The 21,130-nt window shown below is 45.2% G+C and overlaps 1 protein-coding gene across 3 annotated transcripts in view; it reads right to left on the bottom strand.

Moving 5' to 3' along the window:
- The window catches only part of LOC121872356 (neuronal acetylcholine receptor subunit alpha-4-like), a 39,421-nt gene extending 18,545 nt beyond the window's left edge, over positions 1-20,876 (bottom strand). For 2 of the 3 annotated variants that reach the window (XM_042375077.1, XM_042375078.1), the window contains exon 1: positions 2,094-2,232. Coding sequence is in view for 1 of the 3 variants with exons in the window: in XM_042375078.1 (XP_042231012.1) it covers positions 2,094-2,151 (58 nt within the window). In the remaining 2 variants the exon portion in view is untranslated. Of the gene's footprint in view, positions 1-2,093; positions 2,233-20,657 lie in introns of those variants that run through there. The other variant, XM_042375079.1, reaches the window with a different exon arrangement.
- Between the last annotated feature and the right edge of the window lie 254 nt (positions 20,877-21,130).

Below are 21,130 nucleotides of genomic sequence, written 5' to 3'. Positions count from 1 at the left end.
ACCTGACCTTAACATAACAATTCCTAATATCAAAAAGTTATTGACTAATGTAGGAAGTGACTTAGCGTTTTGTGTTGAGAGATCTGAGTTGTTGACACATTAAAACCCACTTGTACATACCTGTCTAAAAGTTAATTACTACACTAAATTAGGATTCCACTCCAGGACCCCATGAAATTCAAGGCGACTTACCTAACTACTTGACCACTTATGTCTCCTTAACAACTTGGTGACACTTGGCAGGGATTCGAGCCAAAGTTCTGTCTCCTCAAGGTTACAGAGTTGACCAGACAGCCACGTGAGTCTTCCTAGCTCCTCTAGTTCTCTCTCTCTCTCTCTCTCTCTCTCTCTGACTTATTGTAATACGAAGCCACAACAAATATATACGAAAAATAATGGTATATTGTCCTTATTTATCTGTGTGATATTATTTATTATATTAAGTAAATAGAAATAAGCACTAAGGCCAACTGGGGCGTGAGTCTGGTGAAGGTGTTGAAGCTGTCGCCAACACTACAACCACACCTTATGGTAACGAGTTGTGTGGTCCAGTGTCGAGGAATAGTTCGAGAAGACCTGACAATTCACTAACTGCACTGGATAATCATTACCCCGGAACACGAACTGTAAGTCGATTAACATCCAGGTCCCCAATTACTGCTGGGTACACACACACACACACACACACACACACACACACTCATGTAATAAGTCATTTATGTCCAATGTATAATTTCAGCCTTCGGGCTGCAAACTTTTTCAATAAACCGTTTATTATTATTATTATTATATCCCTGGTACTCTGAGGTGTGTGGAGGCCGAGGTGTGTGGAGGCCGAGGTGTGTGGAGGCCGAGGTGTGTGGAGGCCGAGGTGTGTGGAGGACGAGGTGTGTGGAGGCCGAGGTGTGTGGAGGCCGAGGTGTGTGGAGGCCGAGGTGTGTGGAGGCCGAGGTGTGAGGAGGCCGAGGTGTGTGGAGGCCGAGGTGTGAGGAGGCCGAGGTGTGTGGAGGCCGAGGTGTGTGGAGGCCGAGGTGTGTGGAGGCCGAGGTGTGTGGAGGCCGAGGTGTGTGTTACCAAGGAACTAAATGTCAGAATTCATGGTCAACTGTGTGGTTTTTACTCTTGCTGTGTGTGTGTGTGTGTGTGTGTGTGTGTACAGTCACTACACCTGTTTGACCTTGTATTAATATAATTAGTTTCTCCCCCACCAACCCTGATCACCGTCACTGTTATGCAATACTGATCTAACACCGCTTTAGGTTAGGTTAGGTTAGGATATATTTTGTTATATACCTCCCTCCCTCCCTAACCAATTACCTCCCCTCACCTACCACCTCTCACCTGCCAGGTTTAGCCTGCTGGTCATTATCAGTTAATGAGCTCAGTAATTACACTATGATCACTCCCGAATGACCTAATGGTGTGTGTGTGTGTGTGTGTGTGTGTGTGTGTGTGTGTGTGTGTGTGTGTGTGTGTGTGTATGTGTGTGTGTGTGTGTGTGTGTGTGTGTGTGTGTGTGTGTGCGTGCATGTGTGTGTGTGTGTGTGTGTGTGTGTGTGTGTGTGTGTGTGTGTGTGTGAGTGTGTGTGTGTGTGTGTGTGTGTGTGTGTGTGTGTGTGTGTGTGTGTGTGTGTGTCTACCCTACATTTAATCTTCCTCTTATCTAGCAAACACAACCAACGTCACTATCACTAGCAAGCCACGACACAAGATGACCACCAACATGGCGTCACAAACACCCTGAGACTGTAGGCTAATATCCCCACTTTTGGTCTCATAAGGATGGTTAATGTAAACAAGATCAGCTGACTCGTCGCTGCCTCCCCTCCATGCATCTAAATGTTTACTCCTAGATTATGTAACTGGGGGGAAGGAGGAGGAGGGTAAGATGTTTACATGTATTATTAATGCGAGAAAAAAATCAATGTATACATAATATTTACAAACATGACGACACACACACACACACACACACACACACTCAAAACCAAACGAGTTAATGAAGCTAAATGGAGTCGAAATTGCACTGAGACTTTACCCTACATAAACACTTTCAGATAAAAACGTCTTACATAACAGAGCACAACACTTACCAGGGGAGGCCAGCAGGACACAGGCGAGTAACACGCACACAGCTGCTAGTGACGACATGGTGCTGGGCTACTGAAGGGTCTCGTCTGCTCTGATTGGAGGTGTAAAGTACTGTGCCGATATTTGGTTTCTAGGGGTGTGCTGTGCCGTTGTGCCGATATCTGGTTTCGAGGGGTGTGCTGTGCCGATATCCAGTTTGCAGAGGTGTACTGTGCCGTTGTGCCGATATATGGTTTGGAGTGGTCGGTTTGGCGTAGTGTGGACCGACAGTGATTTAATATGCTTGATTTTGCGTGTTTTCAATGAAATGTGGCGTATTACGTATGATTTGGCGTGCTACTGGCGTGATTTGGCGTGTAGTTTACATGTATTGGCTTGATCTGCGTTGTTTTGGCGCATTACACGGTGTTGAGGGAATCAGTGGCGATATACCGTGTTAAGACGAACTTGTTGAAGCCTGGGGTTGTTCTGGTGTACCTTGGCGTGTTTTGGCCTGTTGAGGAGTGCTGGATGGCGATTTCTAGCCAAATACGAAATAATTGGGTATGATAAGCCGTGTTTTTGCAAGTCTTAAAATGTCCCATGGAAGTTTAGCAGCATTTATTACACGACAAAGATCATTTTTAGTGAATTCTAGCGTATATGACAAGCTTTAGCGGAGTGATGTATGTTGGCAAATTTTGGAGTTAAATGTTGCTGTGGCAGATTTCTAGAGCTACGTGGCGATTTTCTAAGGTGATGGCTAGTTTTATGGCGGGTTTATCATCATCTGGCTATTTTTAATGTATTCTAGCCAGGTGTTGTGGTCATGTGTGTACTTTACGGCGGGTTCTGGTGTAAAGTGACTTCATGGTGTCATCTAGCGAGTTCTGGATAGTTTGTCCTCCTTCTTGGCGTGTTTTTAAGTGTTGTGGCGTATCGTGTTGAGTAGGACTTAAAGCCTTATTGCGACGTGTTGTAGTGACTGGTGAGACGCGTCGTGCTGTGCCGTGACGTGGTGTGGTGAAGTGGCTCTCTGGATAATTTTTCCTGGCTTCTTTTGTTCTGTAAAGAGGACATTATTTAATTTTTTTAGTTTTGTGAATAAAATTTGAAAATGTGATTATGATGATTTAACCCTTTAAGTATGATGATTTAACCCCTTGAGTATGATGTCCTCTTACATGAGTGAACAAGATATCATATTCAAAGGGTTAAATCATCAAAGGGTTAAATTATTGGTACTAGAAGGATTAATTGAATATTATTTGTGGTGTAGCGTGTGTAGGTTGTGTAGGGTGTGTAGGCTGTGTAGCGTGTGTAGGTTGTGTTTGGGTGCAAAGTGTAGGGGGGCACGAGGAGATAAGAACGAGTGGGAAAGGGAGGAGGTTAAGGGGTGAGGATCAGGGAGGTGGAGGAACTGAGAGGGAGAGGGGGAGGGTGTGAGGGAAGGAGGAGGAGGGATTAGGGAGGGGAAGATGAGGTAGAGGGAGGGTGAGAGATTAGGGAGGTGAGGGAGGGACAGGGAGGTGAGGGGGAGGGGAGGAGTTACACAGGTGAACTATGACTGAGGTAACTGAGGCAGGCAGGTAAGCGGTGTCTTGTAGCGGTACCTTGACTGATGGGAGAGACAGACAAACAGACAGACAGAGAGAGACAGAGAGACAGAGACAGAGACAGATACAAACACAGATAAGACAGAGAAGTATTGTACTAAAATACCGGCAATATTTTTCCCTCCCACAATCAAAGGTCAAAATCTTAAAACACAACGAAAAGAAAATATGTGAGAAATCTGGTGCTCTGCGGGTGGCAACACTGAGGGGGGTGCTGGGGGCGACACTAATGTAGAGTGACAGTGGTTCAAGACCTACACACACACACACACACACACACACACACACACACACACACACACACACACACACACAAGACACACACACAAGTTAAGACCTCCCCTGAGGCAATCAAGTAAATGTTATGAGTTAAGGTAGATGTCTTCTCACCTGCCAGAGCGATACTTAAGACAGGTAAATTAACGTTAAGATGCTCTGAGAATTTGTCTTTACTTAGACCAATTTAGCATCGCTAGTTAGGGGAAAAAATTAACGTAAGAACCTTTGAAAATTATAACTTAACCTAACCTAAACTAACCTGACCCGACTCCTACCCTTGTAACGCCGCCTTCCTAGTAACGTAACGTAACCTAACCTACCCCCTAGCTCGTAACGCCGCCTTCCTAATACGGTGTTCATTATCCTCGTCTAGTTTAGAACATCTTCCTGCCCCGTTGATGGCTCAGATACACTACCGTCACTCCCACTTGTACCGGAGAAAATTATTAGCCCCTCGTCCACTAGCCTAGCCAAGCCTTGTTATGGTGTGTGTTAATCTACTTTATCATATTTTATTATTCTTTACTTTAATTTTCCTTTTTATTACGTCTTTTATGATGTTCAAGTTTAGGAGAGAAAAATATTATTTGTTTAGAAATTCCCCCCCAAAAAAATATATTATCATCTGCTACTTGTTGTTAGTATTTTCTCCGCGCATTTGTTACGGTTTTAATTTATTTGATTATGCGTTTTATATCCTCTGTTTTATTGCCTCTTCCTCGTCTGTTGATGGCAGGGAGATAGAACTGTCAGGACTACTGCTCGGGAGAAATGTGTTAGACCGCGCCCTCTAGTTCCAGGATTTCCCGAGCTTATTTTATTTTTTTCGTTGTGAGCTGATCCTTTGTCAACTACCTCGCAGGTTACTCGTTTTAGTATCACTGTTATGTTTGTAAATCATGAAAATAATTTACTAACACTCGTATATATTTAGATGATTAAGAAAACAATTATTATGTGCAGTATTTTTAAAAGCAAGATGTAGGTATTAGAAATAGTTTCATCTACGTGGTCGTCGCGGAGTGATTTATTGTCTTTTGCAGTACCCCTCCGCCTACTTCCCCCTTCTCCTTCCCTTCTCTCCCTCCCTCACCTCCTTCTACCCAATCCCTCTCCATCTTTCCCTTCCCTAACCTGCCTCTCTCTCTCTCCACTCTTCCCCTCCCTTCCTCATCTCCCTCTCGTCTCTCCTCTCCTCCCTTCCTCCATCTCTTCCTTCCTTCCTTCCTCTTTCCCTCTCTCCTCTCCTCCCTCACCCTCACCCCTATTCCCTTTACTAATGGAACCCTCTTTTAATGAATGGTCCCTTTGAGGCCTATTAGAACACGGACTCGCGAACCTGCAATTAAAATTCACTCATTAACAAAGTAGATGTCAGACGTACGATAACTTCCAAACGCGTACGAGAAAAAACTATCGTACCTCAGATCCACAAATTAACGTACGGTATTGTTTTTGTCTTAATTCACGTGGCGTTATTGAGAGAGAGAGAGAGAGAGAGAGAGAGAGAGAGAGAGAGAGAGAGAGAGAGACGGTACAAAATATTCACTAATGATTGACAGTGAATAATGACGAAGGTGTGATTAATGAGCAATTAGGTAGTTTGAATAATGAGGCGGTAATTTCGCAGAAGAGTGATTCGGTGTTTGAATAGCTAATGAGGTATTTAGGTGATTAGTCTAGTTATTAATGATCATACAGTTGTGATCATTCGGTAATTAGATGGTAAGGTCAACTAGGGGTTAATAATGAGTATTTATAAGCTAATTACACGAGTTCAAACTACACACAAGAGAAAGCAAACTAATTAGGGAGAATTAGTAGACTAATTATTAACCAATTAGGGGAAATTAGTAAGTTAATTAGCCGACCCCCATTATGGGTATGGTGGGTTATGGGCGGTGGGTTAGTGGGTGGTGGGTTGGCGGTGAGGAGAGAGAGAGAGAGAGGAAGGGGGCGGGTCTCCTTTACTGATAAAAATTCGCCACCAACACTCGCCACTAACTGCCCCTTAAGGCGAATTAATGGTCTCTCAGTGGCGAGGTGGTCACGTTATCTCTCACTATCTCTCCTGTTGGTCTCTCTGAAGCTGCCGACTACTGGGTTTCTCTCTCTCTCTCTCTCTCTCTCTCTCTCTCTCTCTCTCTAAGGAAATGAAAAAAAATAAGAGTTGGAGAAAGAAAATGGGGATGAAGAAGATAGGAAAGTAGGCCACAGAAAACGAGGGTGGGGTGGGGGTGGTGGGGGTGATGGGGTGGGGGTGATGGGGGTGGGGTGGGGGGTGGGGGGTGGGGTGAGTGGGGGGGTGGGGGTGGGGGTGGGGGTGGGTATGGGGGGGTGATGGGGTAGATGAAAGGAAGATGTCTTGTTATGGTGCACAGATAAATGACATCCAGACCATAATGTTTATATAGACTTGTACTGTTCACTGTTACTGCCCTCCCTCTACCCTCCCTCCCTCTACCTCCCTCCCTCTACCCCCTCCCTTTACCCCCCCTCTACCCTCCTCCCTCTACCCCCCTTCCCTCTACCCCCCTCCCGCTACCCCTTCCCTCTACCCCCCCTCCCTACCCCCTCCCTCTCCCTCCCTCCCTCTACCCCCTTCCCTCTACCCCTCCCTCTACCCCCTCCCTCTACCCCCCCTCCCTCTACCCCTTCCCTCTACCCCCCCCTCCCCTACCCCCCTCCTCTACCCTCCCTCCCTCCTACCCCCTCCCTCTACCCCCCCTTCCCTCCCCCCCTCCCTACCCCCCCCTCCCTCTACCCCCTCCCTCTACCCCCCTCCCTCTACCCCCCTCCCCTCTACCCCCTTCCCTCTACCCCCTCCCTACCCCCCTCTACCCCTCCCTCTACCCCCCTCTACATTTTCTCCCTTTTTTCTCCTTCCATCTTCTCTCTCTCTTTTCTCTTTTTCCTTCTACCCACCAACCTTCCTCCTTCTTATCTCCCTATTTTCTCTTCTCTTCTCTTTCCTCTTCCTCCCTCTTTTCTCTTCTCTCCCTCTTTCCTCTTCCTCCCTCTCTCCTTCCTCCCTCTCTCCCTCAATCTCAAGATGGCCACGAAACTGTACTGAGACTCTACCTTCTCTCATATTAAGTCACTACTTCCTGTGCGCCATGTTTGTTTTGATTAAGCCTCGTCTCTAACTGCTAAGCCAATCAGATGCCGTCGTTCCACCAATGGCTATATATACCTGTTGTGTGAGGATGTGTAACACCAGGGTACCAGGTAGGTCTTCCTTGGCCCCCTGGTGCGTGGTAGAGGAACTGCCGCTGAGTGAAGAAAACGGGAAATAGTCGAGTGGGTTTTTTTATGGGTGACTGTGGGAGGCCATAAAGAGGGTCAGGGGTTATGGGGTTGACCCGTGTGGAGATCAGGTAAGATTTACGGGGGTGGGGGTGGGGAGGAGGGAGGGGGCGTGGCGGTGGAGGAGGGTTTAGTTTAGAGTGTAGTGGAGGAAGAGGAGGAGAAGGGTGGAGGGGGAAGGGAGAGAGGAAGGAGGTAGGGGGAGGAAAAGAGGGAGAGGGGAGGGAGGAGCAAGGAGAGGGAAGGGAAAACAAATTGAGGGGGGATGAGGAAGGGAGAGGAGCGAGTGAAAGGAAGGGAGATGGGTGTGGGAGGGAGGGAAAGGTTACCTGTTTCCGTGGTCGGGTGTTTTGCCATAAACAGATAAATTGTACCGGAATTTTCCCCCCACACACTCATCATTCTGTCAATTTATGTAACTTGTTGACAAAACCCATGACCCTTCAGGCTTTTACGCCCTTAATGCATGAGTCATAAAGGCAAGCGTGAACTCCGCATGCTTCCCGGATGGGCGCTGTAGACGCTTCTGCGCTTCACCTTGCACAGGATGTAAGGGGGTGCCCAATAAACTAGCCCCCTCTGGGACAATCTAAAAATCTAAATCTTGAGAGAGAGAGAGAGAGAGAGAGAGAGAGAGAGAGAGAGAGAGAGAGGCTGACAAGAAAATACAACAAACAAACAAAAACACTCCCGAAAATATTGTCACATTATACCTTCCTGGTGATGCTGTGTGAACAAGAGGTACGATAATTTGAGTGTTCAGTTGACAGCCATTGTTCCATCATTAAGATTCTACCCAACCACCCCTGATTATCGTCGTTTATATTCTGACACCCTCCTCACCATCACATGACCCACGCTGCCAGGGGTACGATGACTACTGTAACCCACACTGCCAGGGGTACGATGACTACTGTAACCCACGCTGCCAGGGGTACGATGACTACTGTAACCCACACTGCCAGGGGCACGATGACTACTGTAACCCACACTGCCAGGGGTACGATGACTACTGTAACCCACACAACCAAGGACCTGACTACTCCCATTACCAGTAACCAACCACATGATACTGGGACACTCTCGTACATGGGGCAGCTGCCAGGGTGCTAATGTGTGATGATATCTGGATACGTGTTGCCACATGTAGGACAAGTGAGACCACACTCCAGCGCCCGGCGTCAGTGTGGAGAAGAACACTGTTTTTAGATGCAGTCAGCTGGTGTTACTCTCAGGCTTTAGTTAAGTATATATTTCCTCGCCTGTTATTAGTATTAGTGCTGTTGTTGCTGTCGTTGTTATCGTTGTTATTTTATTATTAATATTGTTGTTAATGTAGTTATTTTTGTTACTATTATTTTTATTTTTGTTATTCTTGTTGTTATTATTGTTATTATTGTCGTTATTTTTGTTATTCTTCTAAATATCATCATCTTGTGTCAACCATAATATAAAGTATCTAAGGTGGCGTCCCAGTAGTGAAGGGGTTAACAGACAAATAAACATTATTTGAATATTAACCAGACCACATAAGTGGCTGTGTGTGTTTGTCTGGTTTAGTGAAGTGTATATTAATAAGTGGATTGAGTTGACGTTGTTCATGGTGGGAAAAAAATAACGCTTGACTTACATAGAACTTGTTCATGGTGGGATAAAATTTATGCAACTTGAGCTTCCAGATGTACGATGACATGGAAGATCTGACGATAGTAAATTAAGACAGTACAAGAACCACAAGCCGCCAGATGTATGATGACTAGGATGACCCCCAAGATACCAAACATAGTAAACAAAAAGAGACTTTGGTTGCCAGATATATAATAACGAAGATCAGTTGCCAGATACACGATAACTATGAAGACACTTGATGCCAGATGTGCGATAACAACCAAAAAAGTAAAGATATTCGGTGCCAGATGTAGGATGATGGGAAGGAAGATGTCGTATTGCCTTATACGGAAGAGTTAAGAGACAAGAGTTGCCAGATACACGATAACAGAGATAATTTTAAGATTACAGGTGTAAGCGACAGGTGAGAGACTGGATACATACATACATACATACATACATGCATACATACATACAAACGCATAACACACAACACACGCACACACACACACACACACCAGGGGGGGGGACAGGCAGCTGTACTGGATAACAATGGGTCAATTTAGGCTGACAAGACTCTACCATCGACCTACCATCTAAGGTATTAGTCTCTTACACTGTCTCTCTGTCTGTCTGTTATATAAGGATAATGTTCTGGTTTTTAGAGTTTCTTTTCCTCCTCCTCCTCCTCCTCCTCCTCCTCCTCACAACAGAAGCTAACTTAATCATCTTTTCTTCTCGCCAAAATTGACAATAACTTTGAGAGGCGTTGGTGTATGACCTGGACGGAGGGACAGACGAACAGACGGGCGGAAGAAAGGACGGGCGGACGGGAGAAAGGACGGGCGGACGGGAGAAAGGACGGGCGGACGGGAGAAAGGACGGGCGGACGGGAGAAAGGACAAGGAGTTGGGTGGAAGGAAGGAAGGAAATAAACTGGTACCTTACTTTACATTTGGGGAACTGGAGGTTATCAAGTACAGTGTCTGGCCGTGTTGCTTCCCTGTGTACTGAAGGGTTAGTATACACACTCTCTAATGGTCTTTCAGCGTTAATACACACACACACACACACACACACACACACACACACACACAGAGGCAAGGAAAAGTATACGATATGATCTCTTGACCGTATGTGCGTTATGGTCATACTCTCTCTCTCTCTCTCTCTCTGTCATAGTCATCAACTCACAACAAACTTTCCAGCTTAAGTTAACTTCTGACGATCGATTTTTTTCATTTCACTCGGACCTTTATCAATTCTCCTCCCTCCCATCCCTCATCCCTCACCTCTGCATTCCCTCTCCACATAGATAATTCCCTCAACTTCCCTTCCTCCTCTCCCTACTCCCCCACGCCATCAGAGATAAGCTTGTCATAATAAGGCGGACATAGACAGTCTAGCGGGGTGTTAACTGCCCAATTACTGTCGGCTGGTAGTTGGGTAGTTAAGGTGACATGAGTTATCATACCTTTGGCAGGTATCCCCACTACCTGGACCTGCCGCCATGATGGTTATCTGTCTGTCTGTTTGTCAGTCTCTCTCCGTCTGTCTGACTGTTTCTTTCTGTCTGTCTGTCTGTCTGTCTCTCTCTGTCTGTCTGTCTGTCTCTCTTTCTCTCTGTCTGTCTCACATCATCAGGTCCAGCGGTCCACTGTGGATATTTCCGGTACACACTGGTCGCCTCAGCTATGTGTAGAGATAATGTGCGTGTGTTTGCGTGTGCGTGTACTGGTTGCGATTGGATTGTTTTCCTCCCCTACTTCCTCCCCTCCTCCCACCCCTCCCCTCCTCCCACCCCTCCCCCTCCCTCCACCCCTCCCCTCCCTCCACCCCCTCCCCTCCTCCCACCCCCTCCCCCTCCCTCCCACTCCACCCCCTCCCCCCAGCTGGTGTAGAAACATGTGTTAATATGTAATATCATCTTATGCAGTCATTCAAGCCATGATGACTTTAACCCCTTCACTAACTATAACATGATATCTTGTGAGCTGTAACCTGATACGTTATCTACCACCAAGTTATTTATATGTGATAATTGATCTATTTTATGTACGGTAATTTGCTTGTGTACGATAACTTAACCTCTTGTGTACGATAACTTAACCTCTTGTGTACGATAACTTGGTTGTGTACGATAACTTAGCCTCTTGTGTACGATAACTTGGTTGTGTACGATAACTTGGTTGTGTACGATGTGTACGATAACTTAACCTCTTGTGTACGATAACTTGGTTGTGTACGATAACTTAACCTCTTGTGTACGATAACTTGGTTGTGTACGATAACTTAACCTCTTGTGTACGATAACTTGGTTGTGTACGATAACTTAACCTCTTGTGTACGATAACTTAACCTCTTGTGTACGATAACTTGGTTGTGTACGATAACTTAACTTCTTGTGTACGATAATTATTCTTAAAACAACGGAATTAAGCTCCAAATTAAAATTATCATAAATTAATAATAATAATAATAAATAGTAATAAATAAGAACAATAACAACAACAAAAACACCAAGATACGCGAAAATTAAATCTTTCAAAAAAAAAAGTCAATATATTAATTCCTGTTAAAACTCGCGAATATTAAGAACCTTTTACGTGATCCGTGAAATTAATTATACTTAATTTGTGGCCCAAGTAATTTATCGGGTGTCTGGCGTCTCTCTCTCTCTCTCTCTCTCTCTCTTTCTCTCTCTCTCTCTCTCTCTCTCTCTCTCTCTCGATGTAAATGACCATAGTAATTTCGACCACGAGAATTAGATCACTTTCTCATCCTCCTCATCCTCCTCGTCCCCTTCCTTTCTCCTCTTCATCCTCCATCCTCCCTCCTCCTTTCTCCTCTTTATCCTCTCTCCTCCTCCTCCTCCTCCTTCCTCCGCTTCACTAAATAATACACAATAAAATAGTTTAATAATGGTCATGTGAATAAGGAGTTGCCAGTGTGAGTATTTTTCTCAGGACGAATTTGTAATGTAAACTCCGGCTGGGGATGAAGAGTGTTTTTATTACGCATCTTTTTTTATTTTAATTCTCTGAAGTGGCTGCGTGCGTGGGGGTGGGGGTTGAGAAGTGTGTGGGGGAGTGCGTGCGTGGGTGTGGGGGTGTGAGGGTGTCAGGGTGCGTGCGTGTCTCAGGGTGTGTAAGGTTGGCTGTGTGTCGTGTGTACAATAGGATGTGTGAGTGGTGTGGGTGGAGGGGTTGTGTGTGTGTGTGTGTGTGTGTGTGTGTGTGTGTGTGTGTGTGTGTTATTCTAAGTGGTACATGCCTGCTAAGACCACACAACCACACACCACTACTACAACACAAATCCCAACACCCCAACACCCAGCACCCTAGCACCCCAGCATCCCAGCACCCCAGCACCCCAGCCCAGCACCATCCCAGCATCCCAGCACATCTCTACGTCCCAACATCTCTACGTCACGCCGAAACTCTTAAAATTCTATCGTCAATAAGTTGTATTTTTTTCCACCTCAACAGAACACTGACTTAACACCTTCACCAGCCTTCATATAGCCAGTCTCTCCTCCTCACAGACCCTCAAAGGTTCCTACGTCATATTATCTCCTTAACTGATGGTGTTGGAACCTGTCGTAACTAATTCTCGCAACAAGAAAATATTTATCGTAAGTCTAGTGGTAAAATAAGTGGGAATTGTACCAGATTGAAGAGATATTAACGTAAGATCAATTGAGAATTTGATCTTTTTGTTGTAGCTTAAGCGAGGTTGGGTTGGATTAGGATAAGTTAGATTAGTTTAGGTTAGGTTAATTTAAGTCAGATTAGTTTAGATTAAGTTAGATTAGATTATAAAGACACTTGTTAATCTGACCAATTTAAGGATTAATTTGCGATAGTTGCGAACTATACACAGTTACGATACTTTCTAACAATACTTACACTAATGGGGTACATAACGATCGTAGGAGAGTGGTGAGACTCCTACCGTGACAGACAGACATTCTACCTGGTGATCCGCCCCTTATTTGGTGATCTCTTCCTGGTGCTACACTCACTGTTATCGTTCTTTCTTTCTTTCTTTCTTTCTTCCTTCCTCTTTCTTCTTTATTTTTAAATTTTTCTTCCTTCCTTCTTCGTCTTCATATTTTATCCTCTTTCCTCTTCTCTCTTCCTTCTTGTTCTTCTTCTTCCTCTCTCTTCCTTCTTCTTCTCCATCTTGGTATCACAAAAGACGCCTGACTCATTTCACCCCACGCCAGGCAGAGACCTTTATCCAGTAAGAGCATTCATCATCGCCTGGCGTTTACCTCTACTTGTCAATAACACGGTAATCACCTCTTCCACCAGACTCAAGATCGCCCAGGTTTCTGCTTGCACTGGCGTTACTTGAGGTGTGATAAACTGAAGTGGACCCAGAACTGACCTTAAGGAACACACCATTTGTTTGTGTGTAGGAGAGAGAGAGAGAGTGTGTGGGTCTCTCTCTCTCTCTCTCTCTCTACGGACACTAAGGACCGCGGCACGTACAGAAGATAAGAGACCCTTGACGTACAACAGTAAAAGCTCATGGTTAATGGGGAGAGAGAGAGAGAGAGAGAGAGAGAGAGAGAGAGAGAGAGAGAGAGTAGGAGGATGAGGATGAATATATGTATACGGTTAAGTGAATATATTTAGATAAGAGACCAATGAGAAATAGAAATAGATAAGAAGGTGTGTGTGTGTGTGTGTGTGTGTAGTGGGGATGGGAGTGGTAGGAACGTGACCTTGTGACTCAGCTAGATGAATATTGTATGTTCCTCCCTAACATAATGTGATCATTGTTGACATACATTCGCATATATGAATACCCTCTCCCTACGTCTGCTCACTCACGAATAGATTGCCTCTCTCTCTCTCTCTCACTCACACACACACACACACACACACACATACACACACACACGCCTTAACATTCACATGCTAACTTTATAATATGCAGATTAAAGGTTGAAGAGCCTTGAGTTACTTCCACCTGTGCTTCGTTAAGGACCGTCCTTTACGTCAGGTTTAGAGGCGGAACTAAAGCCACATATTTGACCGTACTCACCTTGAGGCATAGTTGAGTGTATTATTAACTGGGTCTAAACTAACTGGATTTACGGAGTATTTTTTTGTACTGCATTATGATCTCAGCTAACTGGATTTAGGGGGCATTTCGGTCTAAAGTAACTGGATTTATGGGGCCATTACGGTCTATATTAACTGGATTTGTGGGTATATTTTGAGTCCAGTTTGGGTCATTATAACTATTTGGGTCAGAAGAGAGTGACTGGTGTGGTAACTGTGAATGTTGACAGTCAAACGGGTGAAAGTTGGGATGTTGGGCAGCTGCATGAACAAGTGAGCATCACAGGCTAACGCTAAGATCATCATAGATACCCAAAACATCAATAATGAAACAAGAGAACATCACAAGTTACTCAGAATGTAAACAATAAAGCAAATTCACATCGGCAAAAAACAAAATAGCATCACAGTCCCTCAATACATCAACAATGAAACAAAAGAACGTCATAGATTACTCAGAATGTAAAGAATGAAACAAATGCACATCGACAATAAAGAAAAGGAACATCACAAGACTCAGACTGTAAACACTAAACGAAAGAACACCAACACTAAAACAAAAGAGCATCACAAGTTACTCAAAATGTCAACACTAAAAGAAAAAGAACAATTGAATAACAGCTCTGCGTTTTTACTCGACTGGGCATAGTGCGTGACGAGGGGCGTTGATTGGCTCAGCTATTACGTTGTTTAGTCATCTCCTCGTTGGTATAATGGTAGACAAAAGCAGTTAGAGTTACCAAGTGCCTAACTGATTGCCTGTGCCTCCATTTTGTTGCAGTAGATGCTGAGGTCATGGCCACCTGTGTCTTAATCCTGAAAAATATTCCAACGTTTATAGTTTTGGTTTCGAACATTTATAGTTTTGGTTTCGAACGTTTATAGTTTTGGTTTCGAACGTTTATAGTTTTGGTTTCGAACGTTTATAGTTTTGGTTTCGAACGTTTATAGTTTTGGTTTCGAACGTTTATAGTTTTTGGTGGTCTTAATTGATGACATCACTACATCCAGCTAGCCAATCACAGTAGAGAGTCAGCGTAAATTTGGCATCATTTGTGTTTCTATTTTCGAGTTAGAGAGATTCGTTGAAGTTATTTTTAACCCTTTGAGTACGATGACTTGTCCCCTTGAGTACGATGTATTAATCCTTTGAGTACGATAACTTTACCCCGCCAGTACTCACGGGGTTAAATCATAGTACTCAAGAGGTTAAGTCATTGTACTCAAGGGGTTAATATAACATCCTAGAGTCATAAACACAACATCATCATCATCTTATTCCGTCACTCAACCTACAACACCTTGAAGTGTGACGTCATACACAGATGGCACGTAAAGTTTATTATATAATGAAAGGAGTGTGTTGGAGTGTGTTGAGGGAGGGGTGAGGGAAGGGGTGAGGGAAGGGGTGAGGGAGGGGTGAGGGAAGGGGTGATGGGAGAGGGAAGGGAAGTATAAGGTGTAGGTGACATATACCTCTTCCTTCTTCCTTCCCCATCTCTCACTCCTTACTCCTCCTTCCCTCTTCCTCTTCAATCCTCTGTCTCCTTTCCTCCCTCCCTCCTCCTTCCCTCTCCCTCCCTTCCACCCTTCTCCTTCCCTCCCTCTCCCTCCCTTCCCTCACTCCATACGGATGGTCAAGGATCACAGAGGATTAAGATGTCGTGTGCGTGACTAGATGATCACACGCTATCCTGCCTCCCTCCCTCCCAAGACGTACACACACTAACACGTACACTCACCAACACGTACACACACTAACACGTACACACACTAACACGTGCATCAACACGGACAGTTTAGCTAAAAGTTCCCGTATTTTTTAGACTCATCTCATGAAACTTTCCTCTGTAAGCTTTTCTTCCGCCTGAAAAGCACTTGAATAGTTACAGCAGGTACAGCAATGAGGTAGTTCTAGATGAGTGTAGTTACAGCAGGTGCAGTAGCGACTACTGGAGGATAATTCGGGTCAAAAATCTTTCTCTAGTTGATACAGAAATCCATTTTGTGAAACCAAGATGGCGGACGGCGACGCTTGGTGAAGGAATGTAAACAATGTGACGTCACGAGAGGTTTATTATTATTATTATTATTATTATTATTATTATTATTATTATTATTATTATTATTATTATGATTATTAGTCGTAGTAGCAGCAGTAGTAGTAGTAGTAGTAGTAGTAGTAGTTTGTTGTTGTTGTTGTTAATTTAATCCTTGTTGGTTATCTATGGCTTCAAGCAAACCAGTAATAGTTAGCCTGCGTTTTGGTCACACACTGTCTCTCTGTCTCTCTGTCTGTCTGTCTCTCCCTCCTTCCGTCCGTTTCTCTCCCTCCCTCCGCCTCTGTCTGTCTGTCTGTCCCTCTCTCAGCGCCAACATATAGAGTTACTCAGCACACAAGTCACTGGGCCACACTTACATCAAATATTGGCCACATGACCATACATGGAGGGGGAAGGAAGAAGGAGGGGAAGGAAGGAGGAGGGGATGTAAGGGGAAGGAAGTAAGGGGAAGGAAGAAGGAGGGGAAGAGAGGGGGGGAAGGAGGGGGGGTAAGGGGAAGGAAGTAAGGGAAGGAAGAAGAAGGAGGGGGATGAAAGAGGGGGGAAGGAGGGGAGGGAAGGGTGGGGAGGAGGTATTCTGGCGTGCGGATAGGAGGAGAGAGAGAGAGAGAGAAGATAGAGAGGCAGATAGAGAGAAGGATAGTGAAGGGAGGAAGACAAGGCCGGAGAGAGGGAGGGAGGGAGAGAGGGAGGGAGGGAAGGAAGAGATAAAGTAACAGCTCAACGCCTCTCACCTGTCAAGTATTTGCGTCACTACCTTGCTACCCCTCTCACCTCTCATCCCTCTCACTTCACCCCTCACCCCTCATTTCTCCACCCCTCTCACCCCCCACCCACCCCTCCGTCCCTCACCTCTCACAAGCTGGCCAAGTTAGCCTACAGAATAAACATAAGGAAATTCTTCTTCACACAGAGGCTGGTAGACCTATGGAACCATGAACAAAACTGGCCTCCCTCCCTGGCCTCCTTCTCTGGCCTCCATGTACGCCTCTAGTGGCTGGCCATCAGGTAAATAAGGTAATTAATACACCTGTGAAAGAGGAAAGGGGGGGAGGGGAGGAGTAGAAGGGAGGAGGGAAGGAGCACAAAGGGGGAGGGAAATGTAGGTAGGTTTTGTAAGGTGTTTATGTCTCCTCCTCCTCCCTCCTCCTCCCTCCCTCCCTCCCTCCCCCTCCTCCTACACGTGTCACTTCTCCTTCCTACCTCCTACCCTCCTCATCCCTTCCCACCCCCTCCCCGATCATCACCCCTTCCCATCATCCCCACCTGGCCAACACCCCCCACCTGGCCATCACTCCCACCCCATCACCCCACCTATCATCCCCACCAACACCCCCCACCCGGCCATCACCCCCACCTGACCATCACCCCCACCTGGCCATCACCCCCCCACCTGGCCACGGCCATCAAAGGCCAGGCCGGCTGGTCTTGTTCACCCACATGTGTGATGAGGTGACAGAAGTGAGGCCATCTGACTGATGACTGACTGACTGTGGGTGGGAGGAAGGGAGGGAGAGAAGTGGATGGGGGAAAGTTATGATACAAGGGAAGGAGGGAGAGACAGAGGGAAGGAGTGAGGGAAATGGGTGAGAGAAAAAGTAAGGATACGAGAGAGGAGAGGGGGGGAAGGAGGCGAAGGAAGGAGGGAGTTGAAGGGGAGAGAGAAAAGTGATGGCGGGAGAAAGGAGGGGGAACTGTGTGAGAGAGGAACTGGTAGGGAAAGCGAGACGATGGAGAGATAATGTGAGGAGAGAGAGAGTGAGATGGGAAGGAGGGTCTCATAAATGAGTGGAGGGAGACAGGGGGAAGGAGAGGGGGGAGATGGGGGGAAGGGGGGAGAGGGAGGGGTGATCACGAGGCAGTACATCAACAGACTAACAAACACTCGGAGAAGACCTGAATATTATACTAACCAGAATAATACGTACATACATACATACATACATACATACATACATACATATACATACATACATAAATTTCATCATTGTTGACAGATGCCGCAAATTTTGACACAAAACAAAGAAAATATTAACAAAACTGATAATTACTTCATTTACCTTTCCAATGACGGATAATTAGTGACACTAATGAGGTTACTTGTGCCGGGGTGTTACCTGTGCCGGGGTGTTACCTGTGCCGGGGTGTTACCTGTGCCGGGGTGTTACCTGTGCCGGGGTGTTACCTGTGCCGGGGGGTGTTACCTGTGGGGGTGTTACCTGTGCAGGGTGTTACCTGTGCCGGGGTGTGTGCCGGTGTTACCCACTGTGCCGGGTTGTGCTGGGGTGTTACCTGTGCCGGGGTGTTACCTGTGCCGGGGTGTTACCTGTGCCGGGGTGTTTGATTCTGTCCTATAAGTTTGTTCAGGTAAGGAGTGTAACTATTTCTTTTATCCACAATAGAGAATCATTGGTAAAGACGGGTAGTGATTGGTTATACAGGGTTAAGGTCTTGCTTTATGGAGTGGTTTATGATTGGTTAATGTCTAATCATGTAAAATGGTTCCTGATTGGTTAAATTCTAATTTTGTAGTAAGGGGGCTTGTGATTGGCTGAGGTCTAATCTTGTAGTACGAGGACTTATGATTGGTCAATGTCTAATCTTGTAGAATGGGGCTTATGATTGGTCAATGTCTAATCTTGTAGAATGGGGCTTATGATTGGTCAATGTCTAATCTTGTAGAATGGGGGCTTATTATTGGTCAATGTCTAATCAAGAAGACTGACTCTTGATTAGTCAAGGTCTTATAGTACAGAATGGCTCATGATTTTAAACTGGATAAAATCATGGCTCACCGATAGAACACAGAGGGTCAACGTAGATGGTCTAAAATCTGAGTGGGGCTGTGTAACGAGTGGGGTTCCCCAGGGGTCAGTACTGGGCCCACTCTTGTTCATAATCTTCATAAACAATCTAGATACTGGGATACAGCAGTGACATAAGCAAGTTTGCGGATGACACCAAAATAGGACGGCAGATTAATTCAGGGCAGAATGCAAATGCACTACAGGAGGATTTAAATAAACTGCAGGAGTGGTCAGCAAATGAAATTCAACACCAGCAAGTGTAGCGTACTTAATATTTGAAGAACAAATACTGTAAACGTATACAGCCTTAACAACATCAACCTAGAGAAGTCGACTTGTGAAAGAGACTTAGGGGTACTTGTAAGCCCGGACCTTCGGCCTAAAAAACAGTGCACAAATGTTCGAAATAATGCAAACAGAGTATAAGGTTTTATATCTAGAAGTAATAAGAGTACGGAGGTCATATTGCAATTATACCTTGCGCTAGTCAGGCCGCACCTCGATTATGCTGCTCAGTTCTGGTGCCCTTATTATAGAATGGATACCAATTCACTGGAGTCGGTGCAGCGAAGAATGACGAAAATTATTTCGGGACTTAGAAACCTTCCATATCAAGACAGGTTAAAAAAACTAAACTTGCATACCCGGCAAAGACGAAGAGTGCGGGGAGATATGATAGAAGTATTTAAGTGGGTGAAAGGAATCAATAAAGGCGATATAGATAAAGTTCTTATAATATCCGAGCAGGATAGGACTCGTAGCAACGGATTTAAGTTGGATAAGTTTAGGTTTAGGAGGGAGATAGGAAGGAACTGGTTCACAAATAGGGTGGAGGGCGAGTGGAACAAACTTAGCAACTTTGTAGTAAGTGCTGGAACGTTGAAAAGTTTTAAAAGGAGGCTGGATAGATTCATGGATGATAGAGAGTGGTAGTAACTCTCGACAAGAGCTGCCATGCACAGCCCAACCGGCCTATTGCAGACTCCTTATTTTCTTATATATCTTGATAAAATCACACAGGAAAAAGGGAAACAATGGAGAACCTTAGCTTTCGTGTGTGTGTGTGTTTACATCTGAACTCACCTGAAGTGTCGCCCCAAGATGAGGTGGTGGCGGTTCTGATTGACCCCCCCCCCCCCACAGTGTCTCTCTCTCGCTGAATATCTCACCTGAAGTTTAAGCACCCTGATGCTACCTGGGGGGGGGGTGGGTGTAGATGGTTTATACACACACACACACACACACACAGATAGATAGATAGATAGATAGATAGATAGATAGATAGAGAGATAGGTAGATAGATAGATAGATAGATACATACATACTCCACACACACATTCGAACACGGACAAAGATTAAATTCCAGAAACATCAAATACACAAAAAAATAAACAAATATATCAGACTCAAACATTCGGACATATTTTTCCCTTGAGTCAGAATTAAGTGATTGTGTCTTTTTAAGGTTAAGTCTCAGGGGGATTCTGTTGCTATTGTGGTGAGTGATGCTTGTGTCGTGGGTTGGGTTAGGTTAGGTTAGGTTAGGTTAGGTTAGGTTAGGTTAGGTTAAGTAAGGCAGTTAAATGATTTCTGCATCAACAGGTAAGGCAAAAAAATAACAAAAAACTTAACCTGAGAACCTGTAAGACTCGTGGCCGCAGGTGAGATAACTCGTGTGAGAGAGAGAGAGAGAGAGAGAGAGAGAGAGAGAGAGAGAGACATCGTACCTCTGGCGCCACACACAACACTCCACAAGTTCCAGTGTATTGAAAGTAAAAACAGAGTAAAAATAGAGAATAACAAAAGTTTAGACGTTTGTGGTTATGTAACTCACCAATAGGTGGAGGGAGTCACTGGTCCAGAGCTGTTGACACTCACTCCCTCGCGTGTGTTGATTTATCTTGGTTACTGTAGGACAAAATGTTCACTCGGTGCCGCCAACACATTGACAACAGCTAAATGTCCTCTTGTGCACTGCTTCCTCCCTCTACCACGACTAAGACAAGACTGACCAGCTAGATCCTTGGTCTGTCTACCCCTCCATGCCTCCTCCTCCTCCTCCATGCCCTTACCCTCCCCTACCCTCCCTCCGTGGGTAAAGGAACCAACCCCGACCTGGCTGACTAGAGTATCCTAAAATCTCGACCCTGATGATGGCAACACCGCAGTGACCGCCAGGACGAGATGTACGAGAATTTTAATGTTTACGTTTAAAGATGATTTTTTTATTTTTCTCACAAAGTATCGTCCGGGACTTGTCTGATTTGATTTATGTCTCGTTCTCTTCGTGTCGGAACTGTTTGTTGA

The sequence above is a fragment of the Homarus americanus genome, unplaced genomic scaffold, assembly GCF_018991925.1.
Source record: "Homarus americanus isolate GMGI-L3 unplaced genomic scaffold, GMGI_Hamer_2.0 scaffold24050, whole genome shotgun sequence".
Lineage (NCBI taxonomy): Eukaryota > Metazoa > Arthropoda > Malacostraca > Decapoda > Nephropidae > Homarus > Homarus americanus.
This window is presented reverse-complemented; position numbering and strand designations above follow the sequence as displayed.